Source organism: Pollicipes pollicipes, unplaced genomic scaffold, assembly GCF_011947565.3.
Source record: "Pollicipes pollicipes isolate AB1234 unplaced genomic scaffold, Ppol_2.1 Scaffold_7262;HRSCAF=8765_pilon_pilon_pilon, whole genome shotgun sequence".
NCBI lineage: Eukaryota > Metazoa > Arthropoda > Thecostraca > Pollicipedomorpha > Pollicipedidae > Pollicipes > Pollicipes pollicipes.
This window is the reverse complement of record NW_023597055.1, coordinates 18,869,709-18,897,703: the sequence shown is the minus strand read 5'-3', so window position 1 is coordinate 18,897,703 and position 27,995 is coordinate 18,869,709. Positions and strand designations below refer to the sequence as shown.

The 27,995-nt window shown below is 49.3% G+C and overlaps 1 protein-coding gene across 1 annotated transcript in view; it reads right to left on the bottom strand.

Moving 5' to 3' along the window:
- Positions 1-27,995, bottom strand: part of LOC119113860 (vitamin D3 receptor) — a 117,506-nt gene that overhangs the window by 73,447 nt on the left and 16,064 nt on the right. Inside the window, exons 2-3 of the mRNA XM_037238091.1 lie at positions 22,108-22,357; positions 456-531 (exon numbers count right to left, since the gene is read on the bottom strand). Coding sequence (XP_037093986.1) covers positions 456-531; positions 22,108-22,357 — 326 coding nt within the window. The remainder of the gene's footprint in view (positions 1-455; positions 532-22,107; positions 22,358-27,995) is intronic.

Below are 27,995 nucleotides of genomic sequence, written 5' to 3'. Positions count from 1 at the left end.
GACCCGGTTCAGTCAATCCCAATTATCTCATGGGTTTATCCCTGATTCACGAATTGATTAAGTCAGTGACGACCCCTATCTGGCGGCATGAGGTGCCACGTTGCGTCTCACGGACCACGGGGAAAACGTAGAGAAAATGTAGAAAATCGATGTTCTACGCGACGCCATTTTAGCCGTCAGGCGTCAGACGCCGTGTCCGGAGGATATGCATCAGTGGATCTGAAGCTGTGGACCTGAAGCCGTGGTTTTGAAGCTGTGGACTTGGAACTGTGGATCTGGAGCCGTGGGTCTGAAGCTGTATATCTGAAGCTTAGATCTGAAGCTATGTATCTGAAATTGTGGGTCTCCTTACGTTTCTAAGGAAAGCAAGAACCTCCAGCCCGCATCTCCGACGCCATGTCCGATGCCATAAAGACGATGATATTGCAACTAGAACAAATTGTTGCTGCACCTACCTTATCCTGGTGCTGCCTCTCTTCTTCTGACATCACCCACTTCTTCTCCATGCCGATTTTGACGCATTTTTGAAACCTGCAATGCAAGGGAAAGCCAAGGTCACGGACCCACCATCAAGCTGTCGCTGCCGGCTTAATACCACGCCGTCCATCCAATGCCAAACAGTGATGTCCCTGATACCAAAAGCTGGTTCCTAATTTCCACTGACTCTTCGCAAAACAAGAGCCACCGGTCCACGTTCTTAGATCCCATTGTCCTTCTACAATCACCATGCCCGGGATCCTGGTTTCCATTGGTTCACTCACAAAACGTCCTTTTCTGGTTCCTGGCTGTCATCGCTTTACTCGCAAACGCTAGACCTTGTCACTGATTGATATCTATCCTTACTGAGCACATGTTGTTGTGTCATGTGTCAGTTTTGAAAACAACGGGTATCTTACCGTATTCAGCAAATAGTGCGAATTAGGGCTTTTGCGATGGGCAACTGTTCGCGTCATTTACATAGTCATTTATATGAAAGCATCATATGCAATTATATACATGATTATGCATATGCATCATAATATATATGCATAGCATACATATATATATATATATATATATATATATATATATATATATATATATATATATATATATATGTGTGTGTGTGTGTGTGTGTGTGTGTGTGTGTGTGTGTGTGCGTGTGTGCGTGTGTGTGTGTGTGTGTGTGTGTGTGTGTGTGTGTGTGGTGTGTGTGTGTGTGTGTGTGTGTGTGTGTGTGTGTGTGTGTGTGTGTGTGTGTGTGTGTGTGTGTGTGTGTGTGTGTGTGTGTGTGTGTGTGTGTGTGTGTGTGTGTGGTGTGTGTGTGTGTGTGTGTGTGTGTGTGTGTGTGTGTGTGTGTGTGTGTGTGTGTGTGTGTGTGTGTGTGTGTGTGTGTGTGTGTGTGTGTGTGTGTGTGGTGTGTGTGTGTGTGTGTGTGTGTGTGTGTGTGTGTGTGTGTGTGTGTGTGTGTGTGTGTGTGTGTGTGTGTGTGTGTGTGTGTGTGTGTGTGTGTGTGTGTGGTGTGTGTGTGTGTGTGTGTGTGTGTGTGTGTGGTGTGTGTGTGTGTGTGTGTGTGTGTGTGTGTGTGTGTGTGTGTGTGTGTGTGTGTGTGTGTGTGTGTGTGTGTGTGTGTGTGTGTGTGTGTGTGTGTGTGTGTGTGTGTGTGTGTGTGTGTGTGTGTGTGTGTGTGTGTGTGTGTGTGTGTGTGTGTGTGTGTGTGTGTGTGTGTGTGTGTGTGTGTGTGTGTGTGTGTGTGTGTGTGTGTGTGTGTGTGTGTGTGTGTGTGTGTGTGTGTGTGTGTGTGTGTGTGTGTGTGTGTGTGTGTGTGTGTGTGTGTGTGTGTGTGTGTGTGCATTGTAAACGATAAGCACTCTTGATCAAATTTCAATTCGACTTACAATAACAAATATAAACCTTACTGACTGACAGCAACAACTAAGTGTGTGTGGTAGCACCCGAGGTTTTCGCTCAGCAGGTGTGAATGCAGCCCGGTTGAGAAATATATACCGACAGTTGAAATATGAACGTCCGTTTCTGGATTTCATTCACGTAGATCAAACGACGGCGACATTTCTCCAGAATGAACAGCTTCAGCACGCGTCCAACATAGCTAAGTGGGTGAAGCGGCCAGATCGTGAACGAAAATGCGGACTGCCTTCGCTGCAAAGGGCTTGGGTTCATTTGCGGTGGCACTAAAACGCAGGCATGCTCCAAAACTTGCTCAAAAATCCATTCGATCTCCTTTCGGGGCCCTGTCCACCATAAAAGCACCACTCGAAGCGGCATTGCACGTTGCACCGACTCATGGAGTCCCTTTGCATGCAGAACACAACGTTAATGTACCCGAAGAGCCAGATTTCCAGAAAAGGGAACTTGACTAATGAAGTTATGATAATGAATGACTAATGTATATGTATGTATATATGTATGAAGTTATGAAATGACTTGACTAGTGAAGAAGATAATGCATTGCGTGACAAGCCACAACAATAGTTGCCATCAGTATATGGGGAGAAAATGTTTTTTCCCGTTCCTTTTCGTGTAAAACCACAAGGTTTATATTGCTTTGTCCATCAGTGGGCCGGCAGCCTCACCGGTCTTTCCGACCCCTACTTTCGGCAACCCCGAGCCCGTTCGTGACTGACCCCGTTTTTCACGACCCAATTCGTGGCAGTTCACAAAGTATATCCCCACGATACCTCAGCCGGTAGTCGAAATGAGCAGCATTTAGCGTCGGAAATCCTCCTTCAAAGAATGCGTGACTGTGACGTGCGGTGATCTTTTATTTTTCACGATCGTATTCATCATGATCAAGGGAGCTGGCTGTCTTCGTTACGGAGAATACTGCGCCTTTTGCATTGAGAAACTACGATAAGGTGTCTACCATGCACTTGAGGTCTTTGCCACGCACCAGGCTGCTAAAACTTTATGGAACCGCCCGCTTCTCACCCTGACAGGAGGGGTGGGGACCATGGGAATCGATCCTGGGTCGTCTTGCTTCCCGGACGCACAGCGCAAAGGGAGATCCCATCTTTTTAACACTTTACACTTATTGTCGAATCAGACGCACACGATCTGATCAGCAATACCATTTTTCTCGAAATCGTTCTGAATAGCTCCGCACTGAAGTTTCTAACTCTGCGAGAAAAATTTCATTGAACTCTATGTTCACCACTTTGAAAACAATACATTTCATTTGCCTTGCTTGTTCCATGATGTTGTCAAAATGTTTGCGTAATAAATGCTATGAAAGATCAAAACGCTCCTTTTACACCAAAAAACATGCAAACATGAAGCTATTATCCCGCGACTTCAACGTAGCGCCATACTACGGCCTTGGTGTCCCACCTAGACGGCGTTTACCAAAGGGATTTTTTCGAGGCAGACTTTGACTTTGGGAATGGGAATATCACATAATCCATGTGACGCCCAGGTTCAAACTTCAACCATCCAATTTCTCGGTAACAGGCCCCTGTTCGCTGTACCAGTCACAAGCTTTTTAATTCACACCAAAAGAGGTGCGCACGGTGGCTGTCATGGCAGCGGTGGTTGCGACTGCAGGGAAGAAGGGTAGTGTTGTCACAAAGCGCCACATGGCATAAGTCAGCCTAGAAACATATGCAAATTGATATCCTAATTGTCTTGACGGTGCTGCAGGGGCAGTGCCCAGTGCTTTTATTAGACGCGACTAGTCCTGAGGTTTCACTAATGTATGCTTTTGAAACAAACTCCAAAGGTGGGACACCCCCTTTAATATACATGCAGCCTTGAAACGCTCTGGCTTTTGGCATGCTAGTTCTGTGCGCATTTCCATTGATCAGCGTTATTTCAGTACAGTATCTCAACGAACCCTTACGTCCGTTGTAAGGCGTAACTCCTGCCTTGAACATACGGACCCAATTTGAGGGTCCGTAAGGTTTTCCACGCTGCCTTTTTATGATCTTAACGGTTTTCTCTCTAAATTCACAACTCACCACGCACCGGTGCCATGATAATTTACGCAGAACGTCTTTGTTCGCCAAACACAAAGTAAAAGCATATAAGCCAACCAATCATGTTACGATGATGCAGAGTTTTGCAATGGTGAGCAAAAATGAAAAAAACAAACATATTTGGCATGGTGCATACGCACGGCAATTTTTCAAACGGTGCACAATCTGCTTATTCGCACGTGTGCTCTGTGATTATTTATTGTCGACATTCATTTGCATGCATGTTTAAACACCCCAATTTTGATAAGGGGGTAAGCTCTCTGATAACCCCATCCCCTTGAATGCGAGCCTGATCTCATGGATTATACCCTGGAAGTCACACCCAAGTTCCGGGGTCTGTGAAGAGTGCGCAGTGTGAGCGAACAATGGCTCCTCACAAAAATTCTAGGCATGATGGTGGATCCTGCTAGTTCCCTTGACGCAAAACTGTGTCGGCGCTTGGTTCTTGGTGGATTCATGAGCATAATGCCAAGCTGAATCGTGGTGCTTGATGGGTCTGTGGTCAGACGCGGGAATCTTGTTTCTTGCGGGATCCCTTGCCGTAGCTTGCCGTCAACTTTTCATTTTTGTTGGATTCCCGTGTATATTCCAGACTGGCTCTTGGTTTCTATTGGACTTCTCGGCTCTGTGTCGGACTACATCTTGGTTCCAGTCGGTTTTCTTAGTTTTATTCCGTGCTGGATCCTGGTTCTTATTGGATCCGTGGCTTGATTCCACGCTGATTTCTTGGTCATTCCTGGCATCAGAACCAGGAACGCTCTGTAACGATGGCATGGCGTCTGGCAGTTCCCTTGTTGATGCCTGCCCCCTCGCCCAGTCTGCCCCCCCCCCTTTCTATCTGCCCTCCTCCCCCTACCTGCCCCTCTCCCCGGCAGCCCCTCTCCCCCTCCCTCCACACTTCGGACGCCCCGCTGTGAGTGACTGACCGTTGCAGCGTGCAACGCCCACCCGATTCCCCCACTTCGACCACTAGCACCTGCTCCCCCTCCCCCCCCCCCCCCCCGCCTCTCTACGCGACTGAGGCGTGCCTGTTCCACGGACATTGACCGGCCCGTCCGACGTAGGCGACCGAGGGTCGAACGGCCCTGCGCGACACAGCGGCCGCGCAGGTCGAGCAGCCCTGCAATCGAGGCTATCGAGAGTGCATCAGTCGCACTCTATCTGTGCGTGACGTGCGCACGCGCCGCCGGAAGGACGCGAGGTCCAATAAAGTTCAGTGAACTTGCGCGGAGAATGCGAAATCGGGCCACCATTCAACACGTGCAGGGGCGCACCATTCGTTCGCGTTTCGCCCCCCGCGAGTAGGCCTGCTATTGGCTGGGTCGATGTCTGCGCAGCGCTTGAGGTCAGAGGTCAGCGACGCCGAGCAGAAGTCATCGCAGAGCTGTCGAGAGAGAGCCGTGCCATGCCGGAAGTGGGCGGACGAGCACCTGGCTCGCGGCTGATAGCGCAGCGACACGGACACGTGTCCGACGAAGCCGGACGAATCAGTGAATCACCATGGTGATGGTGGTCATGATCACTTCACCATGGCTCTGATGATGGGCTGAGGAGAACCGTCGTTGAGGGCAGGTTTGTCTGGTACATCGGATAAAACTGTGCCCGCTGACAGTTCTGTGTTCGTCCGTTTTCCATTACGCCTTGTACTGCCGGGAGGAGAGCGCGGGAGATTCGTCCCAGGTTACTGGTGACGAGACGTCTCTGGAAAATGAATGACAGACAGCAAATTCGACGCCTATAAGCATGCATTTAACCTAACCTCATCCGCCTCATTTCTGAGATATTCATTCGCGAAGCCTGACCATAAAACGGGACCAGCGCAGAATTAAGCTCGCATCAACCATAAATATACACAGCGATCACGGCACGGGGATGAACCTGTGTGGTGGGTAGAGCGGACCCGCGCCATAAACGACGCAGAGACAGCTTTATTCCGGATATCCCACACCCGGACAGCCACAGAAATGTCAGTAGTGGCATCCCCCCCCCCCCCCCCGCCTCCTCCGATTATTTACACCACAATCCGCAATTGGACAGACATGTCCCCAGTGACCCATTCTGAACACGGAGTCAGCCATGTCCAGGATTAGCAGCCCGTCACGGAAGGCCCATATGTGGCGCAAGCATACCACGGCCAGAAACTTGTCTGTATCCTGGGTGTCCATGCTGTCAAGCACGCCAGAATTCGTGTTCGCTGTCGGCGCACGGTGGCTCTCACTATCTACGCCGGGTGTCGAGTCTGCACTTTATTGCAGACTGGCGGTGCCACTACGAGTTGCTGCGGCGAAACGTGACCAAGCGATCATTTGAGAAAAAATTAGCTTTGCACCATAGGCAATGGTGTGGTGCAGTACAGAGCGATGTCAAGACGTAAAGAAAAGATGCCTGACGTAAAAATGTAGAAGCGAAGGTGTTTGAGGTACAAATGTAGTTGATGTTGAACCTGATGTAATGTGTAGTATTACAAGAGATTCGCGAGTGCCTCATTGTGCCACCATGAAAAAGTAAAGTGCCGTCGAAAGCAGCTTGTTGTTACTTTTGTCACCAAATGACTCGATTTTTTCTATTATTGTCCAAACCAGCCCTGCGCTACAATTTAGAGCCCCCCGCCCCCCCCCCCCCCCCCAGTTCCGAAGAAAGCATTCGTGATCCTACGCGACAACAGTTGTCATCGTTTACGCGACCTATTATTGTGCCGAACAACTACCACCACTGGAACATTCACTATCTTTCGTGCGCTCAAACCGTCACGAAATCTTCAGAGTCATGTTGCAAAAGACGGCGTCTGCGCGATTAATCAAGCAAGGAAATAAACATAAAATTTGCCGATAAGTTAAAGCAAATCCATCAGATCTACCGAATTCTAATTGAACATGTCACGCCTTTCCTACTGTTGCAGTGTTCAGCTTCTTCCTCAGTGATAGCATCACTGGTTTCATGACCACCCACCAGCACATGGAGCATGGTCGGCTCGGAGGCATCAATCGTAGACCGTTTAAGAGAACGTGAGCGTCGATCGACCGGCAGAAACCAAGGCCAGGCACTGCTATCGGGGGAACTGCGGGTGAGCTACGGGTGTGACCTACGGGTGACCTACGGGTGACCTACGGGTGGCCTACTGCTACCGGGAGACCTACGGGTGTGAAGACGTGGCCAGCTGTCTACGGCTCAGGTGGAGAATATGGTGCGTGCAGTAGCGCCGAAGTGTCTCAAGAAAGTGGAGAATATTGTGCGTGTAATAGCGCCGAGGTACCTCAAGAAAGGATCACTGGCTGTGGGCACCCGCGGCCGGAAATCCCAAATGAACGGAAATCAACGTGGATGGAAACATGGGAAATACGGATTTGAAAGTATAGGGGAGGTTGGATCCGATCTGAATTAAATAAATTAACATAAGACGCACGGTCCACACAGATAACTTGGATTCGTTCTAGCGCAGGACGATCTGTATTTTGTAAATCCGCGCTGTCAGTCTTGATATGGGGCTGGTGGAAACCAATTGTTCTCATGACGCGCGACACAGAGAGGCCGGGTAGGGAAAGAGTGCGAAACTGGGGCGATGGCTGGCGGAATAAAATCAGAGCGACTTGCTTGTGAGACCATGAGGCCAAAGGTTGGCTTCTAAACAGGCTGTAATGGTATGTTCATACTCGCTGTCTTATGCGCGTCCTACGTGCGTCAAAAGCCGGTGACGTCATGAAGAAAAAACGGACACATCAGACTGTACATACTCAAAGGTGCTCAAGTCGGGATCCAAGACGGCTTATACACCAAACTGTAAGTTTTACCTTATGTCCAAACGGTTGCTCAAATCATCTCAAACATTCAGACGTATAAGAAAGCAGCAGTTAATAATTGCAGATTTCGTTTGCGGCAATCACAGCCATAGAAACGGATGACGCATTCAGCAGAAGCATGACATAAGAATATGCGCTGTTAGTGTTCTGGGATTTTGTATCCACGTTTGACACGCTTACAAAATCTGTGTGTATAGAGCATAAGTCTTATGTAGCAAAACCCTTTACAACACGCATCACAAAAACGCGCACACTGTGGATGAAATGAATTGTAAAGATCCCTACAATGGCTTACCACAGCACGACAGCACGTTTTGGATAACAATATACCAATGAAGGCACGAACAAGCGACACCACTCCATAAAAACGAGGCATAAATACTCGTGTGGTTGGCTTTTACTCAAAGAATCTTCGGTATTTTGCGGTGGTTCAGTCAAGCGAAACCTTGGGAGGCATGACAGCGATTCTTCTCGTCTAGCGGCAACGGCTCACCTGACCCCACGAGAGGAAAACGATGAAATTTTCGGTTCGAGTCCTGCACATTGCGCCGCCCATATGTCCCCAGCGCCATCGCGACAGCTCGAGAAAGGTGCGACAGCCGCTCCCCTCCCCTGTCCTCCTCAGGCAGGTGCCGTGGCATTCACTCGCGAGCTGCCAAGCCCGCAACGATTTTAGTCGCGTGGTTCTCGCTCATTTTTGAGAACAGATGACGAGAGCGAATGGAATACGTGTTATCTGAACTGTGGATTAATGGAACCGACTTCCACGTATCCAACGACCGCTCATGAACTCAGCAGCCCGCAGCCTTAGTCTGATTGGACTCCACAGCCATACGCCTTCTTAAAGAGGTCTCGGGCTACAGCAATATGACCGCTCTTATACTACTGCAAAGTGCTGGGATGACTTACACTAGGCATAGTGATTTCGACTGAAAGGCGCAGGCTTCATGATCAGTGATAGTTCATTTCAGGCAAACCTACTACTCTCGCACTCCCGCACGGCTCCTTAAAGAGCTGTGCGCCAGACGAGTCTTAGATGAGAGTTGAGCATAGTATAAAACAGCATAACATAACCATGGGGCCAGCATAGCATAGCCTCACCCGTGGAAAAAACTAAAGCCAATTTACATCCACCAATTGTCCACATTATCCGTTTCCCCCAATTTGTTCGTGTTGGTTGTTACATGCACCACTGGCGCGTAGTGACAACACGCTTACCCCTCCCTTATACCCCGAAGTTCGAAATGAAATGTGTGATGTTTTTCTTTCTATATTCATAAACTTCACATCGTTTTTATTCCGCCACATTTTCTAGTTCTACAAGCTCAATCACTTTTATTCCGCCATGTTTTCCAGTCACGCAACAGTGTAATGCCGGGCTTTGCCAGAAGTCGGGCATTCATCCGCTTTGTAGGCACAGGGCGGTGACGTCAGTGGTGCCGAACTTCAATACGACGAGGTCGTTAACCAGGTGGCGTAATGCTGCGGGGGCGGCCGGCGCATCATCAATCTTCGCACAAGCAATGAATAAATTGTTAGTGGTAGGTGCATTTGACGAACGAACCGACGAGGTATAATTTAGTGACGAGTATGATGGTGTGGCCTGCAAGCTTATGCCGCCGACCAATTAACTGCAATATCATGAGAAATGGAATACACATACCATAATCATAGGAGTAATGGTGGCCGGAACACCTGGCTCTTTTCGCATCAATCATGAAGAAACTGTTACCGGCAGGTGCACATGGCTAGCGAGTCAACCACGTAAATTTTAACGTCGAATATCATTACATGCTTTACAAGCGTATGCAGCCAACCATTGCAATAAAATCTGTGTGGCTATTAAAAGCGCTTACGCGAGAACTGCTGTAGAGATGGACGGCATGGGCATCAGACTACCTTCGTACCGATCATGAAAAAACTGTTCGGGATAAGCGCAAATCACCAGGGGCCCAAGGTGTGGAATTTAATGTGGGGGGGGGGGGGCATAATGATGTGCTGATTGCGAGTTGATAAACCTAGCGGCTAAAATGCATTCAGCGTTAAGAGCGAAAACGTGCAAGCGCAACTGTTGGAGTTCGGCATCGTGAACATCGGGCGACTTCTTACCAGCAACAAATAGATTGTTAATGGCAAGTGCACACATCCGCGAACCCATCAGGTGGAATTAAACAGCAAACATGATCAAGTGCTATGCGAGCTTATTTGCAGTAAAGCCGTAAAGCCGTATGCAGTAAATTCAATTGGCGTGAGCAGTAAATACGCCAACGTAAGCGCGCGGGTACTGGGGAGAGGGATGAACACCGAACTTCCTTAAAATCTAGCGTTGGTCCCATGGACGTTGACTGGAAAGAAAGACCAACATGCACATCTTGAAAAAGAAAGTGAAATGTCCAGCAAGCTGGTGCATCACCACATACGTCACGGTGAACGCCATAGGTTTGGTAAAAGTTGGATGGTGCCCCACCATTACAAAATATCTACCTTACCTAGCCACCTACGAGACAAAACTCCCCCGCATAGACCGGCGTTCATCTGCTAAAAAATCCTATAAATTAATTCATGTAGAGTTTGTTTGATAAAACTACAGAGTTGATAGAACAGCAGGCCAGATCAGAAGAATATGCAACCTCCTGCCTTCCTTAACCACGGGGTACGAGGCCGTATATGCTCGAAGTGCATTGCCATATGGCCTGCTACATAATGTTGCCAAGTACATCACCGCACTCGGCTCACGGGTCACGTACAGCAGCTGCTATTAACAGTTTGTTCGTTATGGGTGCGAAGGCTTACGATGATCCTGCCGCCCTCTAATGGCGACTAAGTCTCGTGCGTACGTCTTCACTGTGCACGCCATTCCATTTTAGCAGCATTTCCGCAAAGGCTCACAAAGTACATCGTCATACTCGCCACAAATTCATACGACATCGGCTAGTTGGTCATATGCACTTATTGATAAAGGTTTTCTCATGATCTGTACGAATATTTCGGTGTTCCGGTTTCTCCTCAGCATTGCGTCTGGCATCCAGCGGCCAGCCGCGTGTTAAATCTCAGCACCAGTGACGTCACGTCGACGTAAAAAGAAAACGCTAGGCGTGCTTTAAGCGTGCTTGTATGTGATGGTGTAGGGTTGTCTCCGGATGTCTTGTATCCTAACCTGACACTGCACTCAGCGACATAACTCTTCCAGAGCAGGCAGTTCAGGAAGGCAACTCCTTGACTTCTCAAACTCCTCTGAAACTTCTCATGATCCATAACGGTGAAACATTGGAGAACGCTCAGCAGGCCAGGTGGGAATTGCATTGGAAAGACGCTTGGCACAGTCTCAGTCCACATCTTAGATGCGTTGGAAGCTTACACGTATGCACTGGGTCCCAGGCCCAACAGACTCCGGTGTGCACATCAACGGATGCTATATTTAGGCTGTACTATTGCGTGCGGCAGATGTGGCGTGGGATGCTATTTCTCTCAGCGCGCCGCCAACTGTCAGCGCTGAATGGCCTGCGCCTTTTAGGAGGAGACAGCTGGGAAAGTCATATCTGCGCGTGAAATCCATGAAATTTATCAAGCCGCGCAGCGTGAATTTCCGGTCGTTAACACCGCGCGGCAGGCAAGTTAAATCCGGCGTCTGCTAAGCAATTATCAAAGTTGGGAATCGGCAATGCAGTTAACGTCTGGTTGCTATGGCCGGTTAGCGAGATCATCAGCGGTTCGCGCCCAATGTTGAGGATGCACTTACAGCAAGGGATGGGGTATTAATTCGTCAGGACACCGGAGAGCAATGAAGACGAATGGGGCTCTGAATTACATCAAACGTGGCGTCCCCATTGATTCCCGGTGAGGCATCTCCTGAACGCATCGCATATGCACTTGAACCGAGGATCACATCATTGGCGCGCTTGGATATCGAAAACGGAAAATTTATCCCCGCTGCCGAAATTTGTCCCCGCTGCCGAAAGGTGCTTAAATGTGATATTACAGTTGCAAGTACCTAAACAATGTGTAGGAATACTTGACTTCTTAATTACTTAGCTCTTAATTGTTTGCCTAGCGCAATTACTCAATCCATGCTTAAACGTCGAGTATCGTGATATCTGCATATTAGTCTACTTTATTATCAGGAGCTGCGCAACGGAAAGAAAGAAGTGAGACAATGCTTGCAAACTTCTCGTAATCAAACGTTACATCCGGGCTGTGCACGTTGCACGTAAACACCTCAACACTTCTATGTTCGACCCATTTCTCGATCTGCCTTCAATCAATGGCTTGTTTTCTTTATGATGATGGTTTTAAGCACTTACAGGCTTCGACACAAAAAACATCTACCTGTGGTGTGTCGTATTTCAACTTTCAATGCATGTGCTCTCCTGTTTTCAGACAGTTCAAATGAATGTCACAAAAAAGACAAACTCATCGAGCACTAGAGGAAGCGTTCGGGGAATTTTCAGCCTTTTTCATGGCATAACCTTGTGTCTAATCCTATCAGTCGCTTGTGTCCTTTATGATGGTAATTTTAAGCACTTCCAGGCTGCGACACAAAGCACATCCGCCTGCAGTGTGTCGTATTTAAACTTTCAATGCATCTGCTTTCCTGTTTTCAGACAGTCCAAATGAATGCCACGAAAAATACAAACTCATCAAGCACTAGAGGAGGGCTTCGTGGAATTTTCAACCTTTTTCATGGCATTACCGTGTGCCTCATCCTAAATTGTCTCCAATTTTGAGGAAATCCGTTCAAAGCCCAAACTCATTTCGGGATCATTTCTGGAATCGGCTTAAAATCGCCGGTGTTTGGCTGGCATCGGCACGAGCATGCACCGGCCTCGAGCGAACACAATGCGGACAAAAACTGGATCAAACCAGTAAGCTCCTGAATTGCCACCACACTCACTGCCGCTGATGCTGACATGACGCCAGTTGCCGGTTAAATGGAACAAAAGTCTTGCAGATATGGAGTAGTCCATAGTCAGCGCCGGCTTGTGCTTACCAACGAACGCTTTAACAATAGGCTGAAGCGGGCTAATGCAAAACCCGTTTGATGCAGAGCTCATTAGTGCGAAACAAAAATGATCATAAAGAGTCTGAGCGTGGCCGGTTTCCTAAGCAAGGTCTGGAATCCTTGCGGACATCAGAAAAATCCTCCCGTGCAGCACGGTCCTGAAGGTGAATCTCTGCTAACGACATTATCTCGCCATCGAAAACAGCGTCATGATAATCTGAACGACAATATGCCTCACTCAGAGAGTACCACTCGTCCCGATCAGAGCCGTTCCTCTTCGTCAGAATCCGATTATCGCAGCTCGTCCATGGCGATATGCCTTCGTTCGGCGGCGTATGCTGATGTAAACTGATAAACACAGCGCCAGCGACAGATGAGACAGCTGACAGGCGCTCGCGCCGGGCGGTCAATCCCATGTTATCTCACCGCACGTGCGTCATTGTCTGGGATGAGCACCTCATGACGAAGAAAGTCGGCGCGCCCGAAAGCTCCCAAGGGCAGTGACAGCATCTACCTGGCTTACCTACCTTGCCGGGCAGCGCAAACCACACAAGCAAGCCAAGTAAGTCCATATTAGAATATGCAGTAGGTTCTCGTGCCAGCAGTCTGGGAAAATTCAGCTTGTCTGTCGTAAACAATGCCAAATCAGATAACGGTGATAGTAAAAACGGTTGAAGACAAGCTCTAAAGTTTCTAATTCTATTCAGCTTGTCTGCCGTAAACAGTGCGAAATCAGATGACGGTGTTAATAGAACCAGCTGAAGACAAGCTCTACAGTTTCGAAATTTGGCAACTGAACTGAACTGCAACTGAACTCTTTGTATCACCTTCAGGCAAGAGTAGACCCAAGTTATAACTGTCTCCATGTCCTTGTTTCATGGTCGGATGCCAATCGTCACGCAAAAGCGTCAGAAGGACGGCAGTCAGTGCTAATTCAGCTGTCGCAGACAGTAAGGGTGACGTTCCCATGGCGACTGACGTCACCATGGGCAAGCCGTCCGCAACAGCTGACCGACTGCAGATTCCGCTGCCGAAAACGGCCTTCAGCGCATCAGTATAATGTGGGATTCAGGTCACAACAACCAAGGCCTTACAGAGCAACTGTGTTCAAATGTCAGGGAGGATGTACCGGGTGCACTGCGCGCGGGAACAAGGCTGAGCGGCCTGCAGCCAAGCATCAGATCCAGCGTCGCGTCTCGTCGCGGTCCCCACCGCAGATCTGAACCGCGGAGCGACAGCTTCAGACGCGCCCGAGTCGGCAGCGACGATCTCTTTCAGAGCCACTCTCATGCAGTACTGGAAAGAAATGATGCGTGCCCGCCGAGCATATGTGGTGGGAGGGAGAACAGCGGCCAGCATGGGCCGATCCACCATCGACGGGAGCTTCAGGAAAACCGACATCACGGCGATAATGGAGTCGTGTGTCGCTTAGGCTATGAAATTAGCTTCCGAAAGGCGAAAGGAAGCCGAATTTACGTGCCGTACGTGCCATATCCCGTCGAGAATATCTGACCGCGGCCCCATAGCTCCGACATACCGAGAACTTCTGAGCAGGTCTGAAGTTTAAGGTATATGAGGATGGCTGGAGATCAGGTAATGAACGGAAATTTCAGGCCAGGATCATTAAGAAGCTAAAGGGAGTTGGACAGGAAGAGTGCCAAATGACAATAAATCGAGTTAAGACTGACACCAGCCGTGTCGCACACGAGAAATGCCTAGTCCTGCTGAGGCTATGACGTGAAAATCAGAGACTGCGCACATCGCAATGATAATTGCCTGCTTTGGTGCATACACGGCCTTGAGGTGCGCCAATTACATCGAGAAAAGAAGTGCAGTGACTTTTGGTTGAGCAGGAACCGGAAAAAGTTCCGTGAGCATTAGAACGGCCGTATACAAGACGCTATAGAACAATTTCTTTCAAAGCCGGAGACTTCGGCTTCGGCTTCGAGTGTGCAAAGTTAAAAACTGCCGGCTTCTGCTTCGACTCAACCTTTTTCAAGAACGAAACTGACCGTGTGCAAAGCGCTGAGATCCACAACGCTGGTTAATATGTCTAAGAATTGTGGAAAGTCGGCCGGGTGCTAATCCTTGATAACCAGCTCTTGACTACCTTTCCATTTTGGTGGCTCTTTGCTCTTTTGCTTGGCCGCTTATGTCCCCTCAGCGAGCTCTGTATCATGGTAGAGTAACCATTCCGTGCCCCAATGCTTATAAGGTCTTACTTATGCTTATAAGTCTACATGACGGTAAATGAGAGCTGAACGAAGAGGGGAGGGCTGAAATCGAATGGAGGCCATAGATGCTGTGCCAATAACTTAAACTGAACGCAACGTCCACCACTCGCAGTGTCAGAGGCCCTAGAGTTCAGTTCGCTGCGGCCGAAGACAGCGGAGAGAATGTAAAATGATCTGAGGTTAACTCTGACCCTCACTGGCAGACCTACTGCTGAATTTTGCCAACAGAGTGGAACGGAGGAAAGTGTTAGTGGCATTGAAAATGATAGTTGCGCTGAAATGATGACGGTACTGATGATGATAGTACTATCACCATCGATAGTAGTACTGGATGTCCATAGTCAGCCTGCCACTCTCGAGGGCCTGACGCTTTCACCTACCACACACGGCCTGCTTTAAACGGAGTGTTTCACATTCAAAGATACTGAAACCAGCATCAGACATGACGAAACAAGCTCACTGATAACTACTGGTGTCCTTTTTGAGAGGAAAAGACTGTTCTAGACAGCACATTTCTCTGTTTAGTAAATATGCTCCTCAGTGCGCCATGGTTTGATTACGTCGTCTTATCTTGCACAACAATGATTGTGAGCCAATTGACGGCTGATATATTTAGAAATCGTGTTCACGAACGCCAGATATGAGTGTCTCGACCATTAGAGTTTTCTTGGCCTTGATCACTGCAAGGCTCGTGGAATAGCGGGCTTTGAATGACGTTATTATGACGTTATGAATGCCAAGGTGTCTTCGAAATACTCTCCCCTAAATACTCTCTCCATTTTCGTGACGTGTAGCTTAGAAACTAGAGTGAATTAGGGCTTAAGTGAGGAACGGATGTCAGCAGCACCGAAAGGCTCTCAATATGGCTGTCTCAGTTCAAAACCCCATATAAATGTGGAGCACTTCCTTTAAACGTTAATAATATCGTACGATTGCCCCAACGACGGTCAGTTTGCAGACATATGGGAGACTGAGCCTGGAGAACAAGCTACCTTGCTGTAGCTCCAGCTCCAGCAAATGACAGCTGGTGGCTCCTGTCGTTCCACTCGATCGTAATTCATGAATTTAATAGAGTTCGACGAAAACTGTTCGAAAGAAGCTCGGCGGCGCTCGCTGCACGCAGGAGGTTAAAAAATAACACGGGTTATGCAAAACACGGACCGCTGTTCCGACAAACGTCGATGCAAATAGCAAACAACTTAGCGACAAAGCCTTGCCCTGGTCTGGCTGGTGAATTACTAAGGTTATCAGCGGCTCTTTTCTCGCAAACAAACAAACAGTGACCTGAGTTGGAAGCAAACCTCGTATGCTTTGAAAATCGGATAATCGGGAGCAGGATCACGGTTCGCCGTGGGGTTATCAACATGGTCGTAGCATTTCACTCCGAAAGAGTTATTGTTTCATTATCATGTACCTCTGTATCATTAGTTTGCAGTACTTTGTGACTTCGTCCATAGGACCAAATACACAAAGGTAATACGGCAAAGTAGTACAAGATACTGGAGCAAGAACAACCGCAGGGTGAAGTTCACCGGCTACTCTGATAGGCAGGACGAAAAGCTTGAGATCTGCCCTTCATTAGCCTTTTTCCGTCCATTTTAGAATTAGAAGCCTACGCAATGCGACAGGACCGAATTCGGTACCAGTTGAAAGAGCGCCAGCCTGGACGCAACGGTAAGAAAGCAGTATGCAGATAATTCCATTCACAATCCACTCAAAATGCCATGATTACAGGACTGGTTGCATAATAAGGGCTGCGTGGAAGACATCAAAAATGTCATAGACGTGTGAGCGTACACATATGTATGTACCTCTTTCATATTTGGTGACTTTCTTTTCAACCTTTACGATAAGAATAGCTTAATTACACCGCGGAATCCACTATGATGTATAGCTACCTGGTGCCGGAATTATCTTTTACCTGTCTGATATCCCGGGATTGGGAGTTAGCACCGACATTCACGTCCTCGACCTGCTCCAGCAGATAGCCTCCAGCCGACACACTCCTGTGTCTGCTGTGTCTCGCGACCTCCTGCCGACACACTCCAGGGCCTGCTGCGTCTCATAGCCTCCAGCCGACACACTCCAGGGCCTGCTGCGTCTCGCGGCCTCCAGCCGACACACTCCTGGGCCTGCCACATCACGTGGTCCCTATAACCCGGAAGCGCTACGTGTCCGGAGGCGGACACGCCCGGTGTCCGACCCCGAGCAGCAGCAGGGTCGGACCTGCCCCACCGCCATCCCTTGATGGATCACGCGGCCCGATGCGGCTGCTGCGCCGCACGTACCTCCTGAGCGAGACCAGTTCCTTCGCGAAACCAGTTCCACCTATCAAAGTTAGGGGGGTCATCGGCGTGCGCAAGCGATGGTATAAGCGAAGCCGTCCGCTCTGACTGAGCAGCGGTTAAATAAATGCATGGCGAGGCGGTGAATATTTCATGCCGGTGCAAAACTTTGGGGCGGAACACAAATGAAGCGTTTGCGGACGCGACACCGTGGAACCCAAGGCTAAGTCATAACCGGATTCTGCCGAAGGTTATGTAACATTCGCGCGGCGTGAACCCGTCGTCAAGCTGAACGATCCGCGCGAGGGCGATCCCGAGCGCCCGTGGCTCGGGCACCGGCCTCGACGCCTCTCAAGCGGCTGACGGCTGCTACAGACGGTTCGGCCAGAGTCCTGGAAATGTTCCGCGTTTTAAGATATTGGGGCAAGCATCAGATGAGATGAAATAAACTCACTTTTATCTATTGGTAAGCTTTTAAAGGGAGCATTCCGCATTTCCGCGAGGTTTTGAGCTAAAATAGCCATCTTGAAGACCATTCCGTGCGGTTCACGAACCTGCCCTTCTTAAGACCTGAGACCCGTTTGGTTTCTGAGCTATACTCCCGCAAGATGTGCCGACTTTTTCGGGGAGATTATTTCAAGGTCGCCGAGGCCTCCATAGCGCCATAATAACGTTATCAAAATCCTGTCAGTACATCAGTCATGCGGCGACCAAGGCCAAGACAACTAAGCCTGTTCAGCCATTCATATCTGGCGTTCGTGAGCACGATTTTCAGATGAAACATCAATGAGCTCTCAGCCAATGTTTTGCAAGGTACGATGACGTAATAAAACAATGACGTATTGAGGAGCACAGTTACTTAACAGAGAAATTGTGATGTCTTGACGTCAATAGAGAGAATATTATCAGAGCAGTTATTTCCACTTAAAGTATATCAATAGCCGTAAACGCCCTTATGTCAACATATTTGATGCCTGCTTCAATATCTCCAAATTTGGAAGATTCCCCTGATGTGTGCACAAGAATGCTTAACACAAAGAAATCAACATTCAGAACTAAACTCTTAACTACGTCAATGTTGCATTGCGTCATGGAACATTTCTATGACGGCAAGTGGCTGCCAAACTGGCCGTGCGAAATTGCTATCGTTGCGATCGGGCTGACTAACTTGTAGCACTTCAACCTGTCGAGAGATGCCGTGCTCATCGGTGCGTTTCTGCATAACCCGAATATCGTTGTGCGCGCGTGTTTTGGTCTTTTCTCGTGGTGTCCTTGCACATCTTTCCAATGATATTATATTGTTTACTTTCAGTCACATTCTTCGTTATGGTGCCATACTTAATTAACTTATTCAGTCTTATTTCCGACGTAACTCGCACCATTGCCCAACTTCTTGGACTAAGTAGCACAAAACGTGATCAGTGTTCGAAACTTGTGGATCATCATGTCCTGAGTGTCAGGCATTTTGCGTCGTGTCGCAGGAGTTCAGATGAATTGCCGTTCAGGGGGATGAAAGACGATAAAAGTTGCATCGGTGGGTACAATGCAGAGTCAATTTAATCACGTTTGGTAGCTGGACTTTTTTCGGAAAACCACTTTGAGAAAATCGCGTCAAGAGAAAAGTGCATGAATTTGATAAAGTTATACTTGCCAAAACTTATGTAACCATCCGACATGATAAAGGGTAAACTCTGCCGTTACACCGTTAACAACTCGCCAATCGTTGGTGGCAGACAACCATAACTCATATTTTCTGAATCAACTTGGCGAGAACGGAAGGTTTATGGAACACTGCCGTCCAGGTCCAGGTAGGCCCGCCGTGCGTTGCGCGACGCGATAAAACCTGCTCCGGGGGTTTGCGTTGGTCGACGGGTTTTGCTGCGAGTAAAATGGCAGCATTGTCTCCTTTTCCGAACCCACGACAGTACTAGTCCGCGATCTATATCGTTGAATAGCCAATAATCAGGCTGTTTAGAGTTTTTCCATGCCATGCCATAGGACATGCCATGCCTATTCTTAGGACAGAGGGAAGTAGTAAGAATAGTCATGGATATGTATTTCGTTGTTAGCAAAACAACTTTCAGCTCCTGCTTTTGCGTTATGAGTTCCTTTACTCTAAATAATCAACCTTCACTATACCAGAAGGTACTGACTAAACGACCTTAGCAAGCAAGCAGTCGTGGCATGACGTATCCCGGATCCCGGGCACGTGGCCCACCGACTGGTGCTGTTCCTCGGACACGTGACCCACCGACTGGTACTGCACCTCGGACACGTGACCCTACTGACTGGTCACGTGCTCAAGCAGCCACGCGGTGGAAGGCGGCGATCTGTTTTGTGGCATTGGCCATTAATGGATAATCTGAAGATGATGGGTGACTTCTGCACGTTGTATTGTATTGTTTGTCCGTTGTTTCTGTGAAGCTGGAAGTCTTGTAGTGTGCTATTTTTGAGAGATTGCATAAGCTGTCTGGCTTCCGCAAATGACTTGCACTCGAAGTGGCCGACAATACCGTCGGAACGTGTTCAACGCTTAAATAAAGTACAAAGACAAACACCTACAACACAGGACGGATCATTCGCGATATCAAATCGGTTGCAACACTCGCAAATCGATACCTTGCAGCGTAATAAATTCATTACTCGGACCCGTGTGGACATTACCCGGGCTTGTATGAGCTGGCCAGCTAGGCCAGTCAACCATGCAAGCTGACAGTTCATTTATACTTGCCCAGGACTGTTTCTTGGACATCTCCGGAATGCGAGACCAAACATGAGCCGGCCCGGGATTGCTTTGATCCAGATCGATGGTACCGGACTGGGTGTGACTGGCGGTAGATCGGTCAGGGAGCGGACATGCCCCGCCCCCCCCCCCCCCCCCCCCCCAGGGGTGTTTGGCAGAACTATCCACAAGCCAAAGCCGTTGACAACGGCACCTGGTCACAAATTGGGGGGTTTTAAGGAGGTTTCCACCATAACAGAAGTGCCAAAACAGACCACCCCAACCGCCTTTCGATTCTTAACAAAGCGTTGCCAAGTCATTCCACAGCATCAAAACCCTTGGTCAGAAGTACCAAGTCACAAACTTGGATCTCCTTGATTTTGTTAACACCACGATGTGATGTCCTCTGTGCTCAGCGTGTAAATCAAGTACAAATACAAACACCTAAAACATATTAAAAAGTATATTATTCCATGGAGTATCATTACATGGGCATTTTACGGTGCGTTATTGTTAACCTTAGTCGTGACTCTTAAGCCCAAAACAACCAAATTAATTTCCAGACGGCAAATGCCGGTGAATCCCACTGACCAGACGCGCTGGCTGATTCATTCAAGGTCACACGTCGTCGGATCGGATCTGCCCCTGGCACGTGGGCCCTCTCCGGGCCGAGCTGAGTGAAAACGCCAGCTGTCTGTCAGCTGGCCGAGGAGGTTCGACGGGGTCGGGGCGGTCGGGGGGAGACTGGGCAGACTTTCAGAGAGGGGGAAAGGTGGAGGTGGGCTGGGCCGCTCCCGAGCACAATGAATCAAAACTGACACGAGTTCGTGTTTCTCTTCTGCGACTTAGTTGCACGCGTTGGTTTAACTCGGTGGCGAAGTCAGGACTTCGTTCGAGGAGTTAAATAGGGACATAGTGGCCCTTCCAGCCAAAGAGGCCTCTCTGTCGCTACCAGCGGCGGCTCGACCTTCTGCGACGCCGGCGGCGGACAAGGTCGACTGTCTGCGGTCGGAGGTCATGCGAGGCCCCTGTTTTTGAACCTGAGTGATCTTTATAGGAGCGTTGCTTCGCGCACTGCCATGTTCAGAGGAAAGAGCATGGCTCCAAACGGTCCCCCCTTGGTTACGTCACTGGCATAGGGCAGTTAGGATCTGTGTTGGATATGAGGACCAGCACGGATGCAACCTGCACCAGGACGAACAAGACGACCAGGACGAACAGGACGAACAAGATGACCAGTTCAGTTTTTAAAGGCACTCCCTGCATCGTACAGTACATCACAATCGATATCGAATGCAGCCTGCTATGAACCAGCTTGCAGTGAGCTGCAGGTTAATTCACACTTGGCCCACAAATTGTAAGTGCCTTCGGTATGAGGCCGGCACCTGCGGCACACTTGTGTCACACACATTCAACAGTTCGTTAACAGTGGTCAACCTAAGTTCATTTCTCCGCTTCTCGTATGCTTTTCCTATGAATCCAGAGTGTCACAAGCCTTATCGTCGGAGAAACACGTAGAATGTAATTAGGCGATGACTGGAAAAAGGTAGAACGCCGCTGCCATAGCCGATGCACCCACACATAACCCGCCAAGCGAGCTTTCACCATTACTGTACAGTTACTCATACCACGTGCACCGAAGCTCCATACCAAGAAGTGTCACACGCGGGGCCCTGGTCTCATCTCCCCTGTGACAGCACGCGTCGCAAACTCGGACACCGCGACTGCCGCCGCGAGTCAAGGCCATCAAGGCCTCCCCGCCAGCCGGCTTGTTTCGCGCATCTAGTGAACCAAACCTGCTGCCTGCAGATGTACGGGTGTCAGCGGTCGCGAGCAACGCGACCTTTAAGACAATCTTGACCTTTTATTTGACAGGAAGATACACATATTCTGTCGCGTCGTGTGGCGCCTGCACCTGTGTCGACCTTGTTAAATCTTCTGTGATTATTGCACGAACATTGACTTGGAAGGTAGAAAATCCACTTTGTGGAAGCTCCTAAAAGCAGACCGGTCTACTTTGCCGACAGTCCGCCACCACCACCCGCAGCTCACCGCGGCGAGCCGGCACGCCCCACGAGACGCGGCGCTCCCAACGTTACCTGCAGTTCTGACAGCACTTGCGGGACGAGATGGTGATGTGACAGCGGCCTTCGTAGGCGCAGCGGAAGTGGCGGTACGCCTCGTTCTGCACGCTGCGCCGGAAGAACGCCTTGCACGAGTCGCACGCCATGCCGCCGAAGTGATGGCTCTTGGCGCGCTCACCGCATACTCCGCAGACCTTGGCGGCGCCCGGCGCCTGCAGCGGCGGCTCGACCTTGTCCGGCGCACGCGGCGGACAGGGTCGGCTATCTGCGGGCGGAGGTCAGGCGAGGTCACATGCCAGGCGAGGTTGCAAGTCAGTCGGGTCACAGATCAGTCAGGTCACAGATCAGGCGGGTTTCAGGGCAGACAAGGTCATATGTCAGGCGAGGTCACAGGTCAGGTGTATCATAGGTCGGCGAGGTCACGAGTCACGAAGATCACAGTTCAGATGAGTCTGAGGTCAGACGAGGTCACAGGTCAGGTGGTCTCAGATCAGATAAGGTCGCTGGTCATACCAGGTCACAAGTCAGGCGGGTCTCAAGTCAGACGGGTCAGATGTCAGGCGAGGTCACCCGTTGAATAGGTCACAGGTCAGACATGGCATGAAGTAATACGAATTTGGAAAGCACGCTGAACGAAACTGGGTCGTGAAACTTAGTGGAGGCAAGACACGCCTGGAACATTTGGTTTTTCGTCGCTATGAATTCTGGGTGCTGATGCTTATAGTAACCGACCTTCGAAATACAAAAGGTACCAGCACGAATACCGTCGGAAAGGAGTATGCCGCCTTATTTGCACTTTTTACTCATCGTTAGATCAGCCGCGTCCGATTTGATCGGTAGTACCAGTTTCTCGAAATCCGTCCGAATAGCTTAGAATTCAGATTTGAAGTAGCTGCTCCTGTGGAAAAGATGTCATTGGACTCGGCCCACTATCAAGGAAGTAATGCATACTCAATCTGTGGTGACACGACAAATGTATGAAATGTAGGGCGATTGCCTTGCTTTTTCCAACGTGTGTAGTCTGTAATGTTCGCAACGCGATCAGTTGTCGAACTGCTTGCGTCTAAATGTTACGAAAACGGAAACACTCTTTTAAGAGAAAAGAATATGCAAACACGAGGCTATTTGACCGCGAAATCAGTGGAGCGTTATGCGATGGTCTTCATTACTCTCCTATAGTATTTAGCTCTTTTCAGTTTCTTGCTCTTCAGTTTCTTGCTTTTCAGTTTCTTGCTCAGTTTCTCTTTCAGCTCTTTTGGCTCTTTTCGGGCACTTTAGCTTTGGGAAAGGCTGTTTCACATGGTGTGGTGACTCGTTAGTTCAAACTTCAACAATGCGCTTCCCGGCGACTGTTCCTTGCTGTTTGTGCAAATCGCAAGCGTTCATTCGTACTGATGTCATCCATACCAGCGGAGGTGCCACTTTTCAGCCTGCAGGCCCCCAATGTGCGAGTCAAAGCAGCATCGCCAGATATGAACCCCCCGACAGTTATATTGTTCTGAGCCTTGGTCGTCGCACGGCTTATGAAATGGCAAGATTTGAATGGCGTTGTAACGACATTGACACCAAGGTGATTTTGAGATATTGTTCCCGATATACCTTCCTTATTTTCGTGGGCGTATAGTTCAGAAACCAGAGGGGCTTATATCTTAAAAAGGGCAGGATTGTGAACAGCACCAAAAAGTCTTCAAGGTGGCCAATTCAGTTTAAAACCACACATGAATGTGGAACACTCCATTTAACAAATTGATTGAACGACGTTACCAAACAAGCATTGGTTATATTGAGAAGCGCAACATTGAGATGCGCGTAGCGATAAGCCCTTGCTGAGGATACGTATCGCCATTTGTGAGTTTAACTTATATTGCGTGTTTTCAAAGCCACCGATACTTACTTGATGGCGGCATTTCACAGCACGTCCTGGCAAACTGAAAGTCGAATATTCCAGCATAAGACCTCCAAACTCTCAAACGTAGCAACACTGCAGCTAATGCGGCCTGTTTGCAAGCCGACTTCAGCACATCATCAGCATGGGCGTACGTCATATCCACTTAGTGTGTTATGGTGTGTTGCATTTTAAGACTTCACTAACATGCATTAGCATGCTCGTTTAGATGCGCTGGGCATCACGGCGAGCAGGACCGCATGTGTTTGGCGGGAAGTAATTGGTCAACGGCCTCTTGTAATGCAAGGATCCTCATGCACCGTTGTCCCCACTGGTGACACCACTGGCCGTGGTTTTAATCAATACAACGCCTCCAGCGTATATTCCGTACCGGAAGCAGTAAAATGAGGTCTGGGAATGTTAACGAGGGGGGGCTGTTCAGCGTTCTGCCAAGCCAAGTGCTTGCGCTTCCGATAATTGGGGTGGTTTCGTGCTTATTTACGCGTATTTTCGTGGGATCCAATCGTTTTGCTTCGGAGGCTTGCTATCCCGATATGCTACGGGCCGCTCGTGTAGAGTGCTGCTAGAACTGGCACAAACAAGTGCTAGTTAACACAAGTGAGTGGCGGTGAGGCGTATTCAGCATGCCTCGATGATGCTAGTGTCAAGAGCCAGTGATGTTTGTAGCTGTTGTTCTACGTAGCCAAAGGTTCGTCCATGCGGTTGTTGGCGCTTCCGCCGCAGCTTCTACTGCGTGTTGTCCCGCGTGCCCGACGTGTTGGTGCCTCTGCACTACGCTGTTCCCCCACAGGTACCTATGAATAATGAGTGAATACTCCCTTTCGGGCGGGGATTTTCCACGCCGTCTGCTAATTTATTCATGAACTTATGCCTGTGCCCCTGTTTAGTGGAGGAAATGAGAACTTGAGGCAATAAAATCACACTTTTGCACTGAACAAAGCGAAGACAAAGGCCACGGCTTAGGTGTTGCAGCCTTTAAGGGCAATAACATCGTGAGGACTAAAAAACTTCGAAAGAAGATTTCAAACATCAGCGAAGTTCTTAAAAAAAAAACACTGGACGGATCGGTGGCGGGTAACAATAAGCTCCTGCCTTAGGAGACGCAGTTTCACAATCTCACACAGCCTGGGCCTACAGGTAAAACACGGCATATGTAATACCGAGCCTTAAATGTACCGCAAAAAAGTTCGCAAGCGCCTAGACCAAATTTGAAAAGACAAGTGCCAGCGAAACGTCAGGCAGTGCGAGAATGTGGCGTGGGACACCATTTCCCAACATTGCCCTCGCAAATACTCAAATGCCCACTTAACCCACTAAAACTCACTAAAACTTCACTAAAACAGCGATTTTCAACCGTCATTCGGCTGACCAGCCAGCCCAAACTTGTGAGATGCAGAGCCAATTGTCAAACAAACTTCACCAGCAGAAGCTTATTCACACGGCTACAAGTGCTTTATAAAATGGTAGGACATTTTGTGTATACCGAAAAACAGTTTGCGATGATTTCATTAAATCGGTAACAAGACTAAACTAAATGCCAAAATACTAACAACATAATTTTATACAGGAAAAGTGATGAGCGATGCCGCCTCCATTTCCAAACGTCACGAAAAACATCGGGGTGACTTGGTGAGATTGCAATGATTTTACTTCGACCATGAGCACGTTTGCTAACACGCCATGTAGACGAGGAATTTCCAAAAGATCGCATGAAAAATTGATTAGATCTCAAAGCGTCTTATGTCGAGGCTGCGCTCATGAGTGTGCTCGCCATGAACACAGTCGAAAAAGCTATACAACTAACCTGAGGGCTAGGTGAATTGGTGGGCCCCGGCTAAGATTTCTGATTAATCTAACCAGATGCTGTGGCCAGGCGCGAAGATCACAAACGAATGTATGACGTCGACGGTGACGTCACTGGTCAGTGACGCGCTTGGCGCCGAAGCCTGCCGTGCTCGGTAGCACCGTTTTGATGGGCGGCTGAGCTCGGTGTGAGCGGTGATTGATGATGTTCGAGATAGTACTGCCACATTCACGTACACCGCGTCAACATCTGACGGTAGCGAAGGCCAGCTCTACAATACGCGCTGACCGCAGTCAGGCGCGTCCATCAGTTGGACCACTCAAGTGGCTCCGTGGCTGCGTCCCTCGCCCTATCCATGAAGCGGCGCAACCCGCAGGCGAGTGGCACTGGGGTCTGCGTGGCGGACGGAACTCGGGTCTGCGTAAAGGGCGGGGCTCTGGTCTACAAAAGATGGCGGTGGTGACCATTTCACACCAGTATTTTCTGAGAATTCAGTGTTAACACAATGGTTATTGCTAGAAATGATTTGCCTGAAAAGAGGGTGAAGCCTGACAACTCATTAGAAGGCTCCTGTTCCCCTCTGCATTATGCACCACAACGGAACACACCGTAATGATCCATTTACAACCTCCACGCTGTCAGGCCAATCTAAAATATAGGTGGCATCTGTGAGTTAACAATGCTAAGGTAGCGTGCTTAATACGGGGCGATGATATAACATGGCGATGGAGGTAGCTCGTACGACAGTGAGCGAAACAGCACTGGTTTGTCTCGTCCGACAGTGACCTTAACAGGGTTGGATCGTCTCACCCGACAGCGAGCTTAACAGTGCCGGAGCATCTTGTCCGACAAAGAGCTGCACAGCACTGGATAGCCCCATCCGACAGTGAGCTAAACGGCGCCGGTTCGTCTCGTCCGACAGTGAGCTAAACGGCGCTGGTTCATCTCGACCGACAGTGAGCTAAACAGCGCTGGTTTGTCTCGTCCGACAGCGAGCTTAACGACACTGGATCAACTTGTCCGACAGCGAGGTAAACAACACTGGATCGCTAGTGAAGTCGTAGGCCGGTGCTGTGGCCAGGAACAGCTTCAGTGCCACCAGCCAAACCAGGAGCGATCGCGTTCTGATTGTGGGTTACCCGGCTAACAGTGGGTAAAATCACCATAGGCCGTTCGGAACGGATCCATCGGTGGGGCAATCAGGTTACTGTTGGCAACAACAGGCCAGGCCCTGAAATTAATGTTGGTAACAACAGGCCAAACCCTGAGATTAATGTTGATAATAACCGGCCAAACCCTGAGATTACTGTTGGTAACAACAGGCCAGGCCCTGAGATTACTGCTGGTAGCAACAGGCCAAACCCTGAGATTAATGTTGCTAACAACAGGCCAAACCCTGAGATTACTGTTGGTAAGAACAGGCCAGGCCCTGAGATTAATGTTAGTAACAACAGACCAAACCCTGAGATTATTGTTGGTAACAACATGCCAGGCCCTGATATTACTGTTGGTAACAACAGGCCAGGCCCCTCAGGTTTCTGCTGGCAACGACAGGTCAGGCCCAACAGGTTACTGTTGATAACAACAGGCCAGTTCTCCAGTTTCTATCATGTTACTCTTGGCAACAACAGGTCAGGCCCACCAGTGCGACGAAAGCCAAGGTTGACAGTTTGCAGCGCGCCCCACAAGGTCAGGGGCCTCAGCTACTGACCTCACGAACAGGAAACCTCAGCTCCACTTCTGGTATTGCGGGTATCGCCAAGGTCAGAGAGGTTCTTGCACGAAAGATCCACGCGGATAGCTTCCTTCCACAGGCGCGGGTTACCATACTGATTCGGAGGCTAGATATTCAGCACCCGCGTCTGGGCGCATTTCGCTACGTCAAGGATTGCAGTCCCCACAAACCCACACCCAGCCCCAGTATTGCAGACCGACCCTGACACGGACAGCTCCGCAGCGGGCAGGCAAGCAGTTCGACCAGCTTCCCCCGGCCGAGTGGCGAGTATCCAGCAGACGCCAGCCCGTAGAACAGAAGGGATTAGGAAAATACTGCAAAAGTCAGAAGATCGATTGGCCGACGCTCCGAGCAATGCGGTCACCGCGATAGCATAATCCCAAAGGGCATCGTTGGGAGTTCTGACTCCAGAAATTTTTGAGCAGATTGACCACTCTCGTGTGTTGATCACACACTGG